The sequence below is a fragment of the Geospiza fortis genome, unplaced genomic scaffold, assembly GCF_000277835.1.
Source record: "Geospiza fortis unplaced genomic scaffold, GeoFor_1.0 scaffold145, whole genome shotgun sequence".
NCBI lineage: Eukaryota > Metazoa > Chordata > Aves > Passeriformes > Thraupidae > Geospiza > Geospiza fortis.
In genome coordinates, this window is record NW_005054362.1 from 2,545,071 (window position 1) to 2,549,195 (window position 4,125).

At 44.0% G+C, this 4,125-nt stretch overlaps 1 protein-coding gene across 1 annotated transcript; it reads left to right on the top strand.

Moving 5' to 3' along the window:
• Positions 1–3,486, top strand: GPN3 (GPN-loop GTPase 3; the record flags this gene model as incomplete). The annotated part of the gene is made up of 7 exons (XM_005424072.1): positions 1–40; positions 496–663; positions 1,069–1,193; positions 1,841–1,956; positions 2,258–2,354; positions 2,727–2,855; positions 3,241–3,486. Coding segments are annotated over 7 exons (738 nt in total), but the record flags the coding sequence as incomplete, so codon positions are not given.
• Between the last annotated feature and the right edge of the window lie 639 nt (positions 3,487–4,125).

Below are 4,125 nucleotides of genomic sequence, written 5' to 3' on the forward strand. Positions count from 1 at the left end.
ACCCCGGCGGCCGGGCTCTTCAGCTACCCCGTCATGGCAGGTGAGCGGCGGCCCCGGCACGGCTGGGCTCCCAGCCAACCCCTGCCCGTGAGACCGGACCGGTTCTGTTCCTCTAAAACGGAGCCCGTGCAGCAGTGGGGGAAGATGTGGGAAAATCGTTTCAATAAGATAGCGTGTGAGCCTTAAATCTCTGAATAATTCTAGTCTGGTAGTAAATAGTACTCAGAGATGTCAGAGATTAACGCGCTCTTGTACCAGGGATAACTCCTCGCATCAGGGGCTGTTGCCCTGTGTCAGCTCCTGCTCAATCCCTGTATTTACCTGCACCAGTGATTGAGATGTACGGGCAGGTGCCTCAGCTTTGAGAGCAACAACAGTGTTTGTGTCTGCACAAAGATGATAAAAGAAAAGTGCATCTTGACCTGGCCACATGCAGAGCCCATTCCCAGCCCGCAGAGCTCATTCCCTGCCTTTGGTGCCGTTTGTGTGTCACAGACATCCGCGAGCTGATAGAAGTGGACGATGTCATGGAAGATGAGTCCCTGAGGTTTGGCCCCAATGGTGGCTTGGTGTTTTGCATGGAATACTTTGCCAATAACTTCAGCTGGCTGGAGGAGAGCCTCGGGCACGTGGAGGATGACTATGTTTTGTTTGATTGCCCAGGTAAGCACGTGCCAATGTTTTGGTATCGCTCTTCGTAAGCATTGGAAAATTTGGTTGTAGACTGTTGTGATAATTCCCATTTTGTTGAGGTGTTAACAGTTGTCAGAGTCACTTTCAGGTGTCTCAGGAGTGAACTTGGTCCTGGGCTGATCTGGGTGACTGCACAGATGCTTGGTAGCATCATCAGCTGTGGCAACTGCAAACTAACACTAACTGGAGACCAAAAGAGGAAAAAACCCCTTTTATTTCTTTTCCACTTCACCCAAACACAGTCAGAGCTGCCTGAAAAGATGGTGCTTTCCTCACCAGTTTTTATCTAAGTGCAGTTCCCCTGTCAACATATAACTGTGGACTGTTGCTGTTTGCTTCAAATTGCAACCTGTTAACATCCTGAGTGTGCCCCAGGTCAGATTGAGCTCTACACACACCTGCCAGTGATGAAGCAGTTGGTGGAGCAGCTGCAGCAGTGGGAATTCCGTGTCTGTGGAGTTTTCCTCGTGGATTCTCAGTTCATGGTGGAATCTTTCAAGGTATCCATTTGAAATCTGTTGATAAAGTTCATTTTTATAAAGAACAACAAGTCTGAGCCGTTCAAGGAGCTGGGTTTGCCCAGAGGAAAAAATTGCCAGGGCCAGGGAGATGTGGTTGCTGTCATCAGCTGCCTCAGGCACAGCCTGCAGCAAGGACAGTCCCAGATGGATGGAAAGACAGCCAGCACTGTGAGAGTGCTCACACTGGGACAGGCATTCACAGAGTCAAAACCTGACTGGGCAAACCCCAGAGCAGCCTGGCCTGACCTGGAAGTGCTTCTGTTTGAGCAGTTGTAGGAGCCAGGTAACCTCCAGACGTCCCTTCCAACCTAAATTCTTTTGTGATTCCATGAGAGCTTCCTCAGACCCCAAGAACAAGCAGGCCACCTTCCCTATTTAGCAGTAACTGTCCCAAGAAGGGTTTGGGTTTTCTTAATGCTCTTTTCAGTGGCAGATCCATATTTGAGGCTCCAAAAATTGAGAGGGTACTTGGCACCTCCTTTTTCCAACAGAGAGAATGATTCCTCACATGGCTTTGTGTCCATGTTCCATATATTCATGACCAGATTTGGCCTGTGGGTGAGTGTCCTGCATGTTTGTGTTGTGTTTTTCTGTACTTTAATACATCATTTCTCATCCTCTTCAAGTTTATTTCTGGAATCCTGGCAGCTCTCAGTGCAATGATATCTTTGGAGATCCCACAGATTAACGTCATGACCAAAATGGATTTGCTGAGCAAGAAAGCCAAGAAGGAAATAGAAAAGTAAGTTCCAAAAAATTATTTACTCTGTAGTACAATATACTGAGGCAAAGTTCACTGAAAGTTGAGTCTAATGTTTCCCACAATTAAAACATACTCTGTTGGAATGGGAGAAGATGGATTTTGTTTATTTCAAACAATAATCTTTAAACATCTGGGTAGGCTGGTTAGTTTAGTCAGAGTCAAAAGAATAGCTCCATGTTTGTACTGATCTCTGGATTTTTCTGTAAATAATTTATCTTAGATCTTTTTTGTCATTCTGAATGACAAACTTTCAATGTTGATGATGACTTTGTTTCTCCAGGTACTTGGATCCAGATATGTATTCTATGATTGAAGATTCTACAAATATATTGAAAAGCAAAAGGTTTAAAAAACTGACCAAATCTATATGTGGATTGGTAGGTATATTGCTTTTGAGCTGGTACCCTAAAATTCACTATCACTTTTTGCCTCTTTTAACTCAGTTTTTTATTTTTTCAGATTAGCATGAGATTCCTGATACTCCTGATATGATACACATGATATCTGGATTATAGCCAATACATTTTCTTTGAATTCTTTTCTGTTGGCAATTTTGGGAATTTGCTGCTGTGTAGAACTTACTGGTAGCCAGGTGTTCTCAGTAGGGAATTGTCATTGGTTTGCAGTGTGACTTTAAATGGTGTTTTAGAAGTCCGGAAAAGAGTGGTTTAAGGAAGTGGCTTTGAGTGCTGTGATTGAGAATGAACTTTGTGCATTTCCCTGCCAACATCCTTTGAATCCTTGTGCAGATTGATGACTATGGCATGGTTCGATTCCTGCCTTTGGATCGCTCTGATGAGGAAAGCATCAACATCGTCCTGCAGCACATCGACTTCACCATTCAGTACGGAGAGGATCTGGAATTTAAAGAACCAAAGGTAAGGGACTGTTGGTGAGAAGATGAAAAAATTAAAAATATCCATAATAGAAGTTATCATATAAATATGTTCTTTGCCATGCTAATAAATTATTGTCTTAGTATGGTTTAAAATAAACCATGTTTAGTCTTTCAATGACAATGCTTGTATAATCTTCATTTAGTTATAAAAATGAAATTCTTTAATATTGTCTTGCAAATGCAGATTGATCAAATGGTTGTTTAAAAGTATTGGTTTGATTTTCAATAACAGAGTTTTAACCTTCAAATGCCAGAAAGGACCACTGAGATCACTAAGATGTTTTCCTGCATGACTGTTCAAAGTCTCCTAATGATTCCTGTGTTCATTCCAGGAAGGTTTATATTTTTCTGGGGTTTTTTTACAGGAATGTGAAGAAGATAAATCTCCTCTTGTGGATGAATACTTTCAAGATCGTGTGGATGAGTAAGAAACATGTTTAAACTGGGAGGAAAATACTTTGTTTTTAGTAAAAAATAAAAAATGAAATTAAAAAACCCCAACCCCTAGACAAACACGCTTGATGTTTTATCTGTAAAATAACTAATATTTATAATGGAGAGTGAGTTACATGAACTTGTAACTGCTTTAATAAACAATTTTTTTTACTATGCTTGTGTGTGTTATAAAATACATAGACCAGTGTTAGTATGTATAAAAAAGCGAGATGTTCAACAGACCAGCAAATCCTGCGTATCTAGAGGAAAAGGGCTCAGAAAAGTCTTGATCTGGCTGAAAGTTGGGGAAACTACCGTGGTTTAATTCACCTCCAGACTGCCTTGGGATGAGCCATGCTTGGGACATGTTGAAAGGATAAACCCCAGCCCTGCAGTTGAATTATTGTGACTCACCTTCCAAACCTCCCCCTTTTGTCTCCCTGACTCATGCCGGGAGTCAGATACCAGGGGACAATTTCAGCAACCCTGGCGCTCAGGGAAGGTAATGGTTTGACAGCAATTAGAGTGTGCATCTTAAAGTATTGTATCCCTCTGAACACAGCACGTTTGGACCCCTCTTGAGTTCCTTACACCAAGTGCCCCGTGCCGCCGGCTGGGCTGTGCTGGAAACGCACGGGACAGAAACCAACTGGGAGCGAAGCATCCCGGCAGTGCCCTGGTGGAGCAGTGCCTCTCCGTGGCCGCTCCCCGCACGGGCAGTGCCCGGGCACGGCGCTGCCTCCCGCGATCCCTTCCCGGCGCGCTGCCTCCGGGGCGGTGCGCGGCTCCCGCTTCCCCTCCTCGCACCGCCTCTG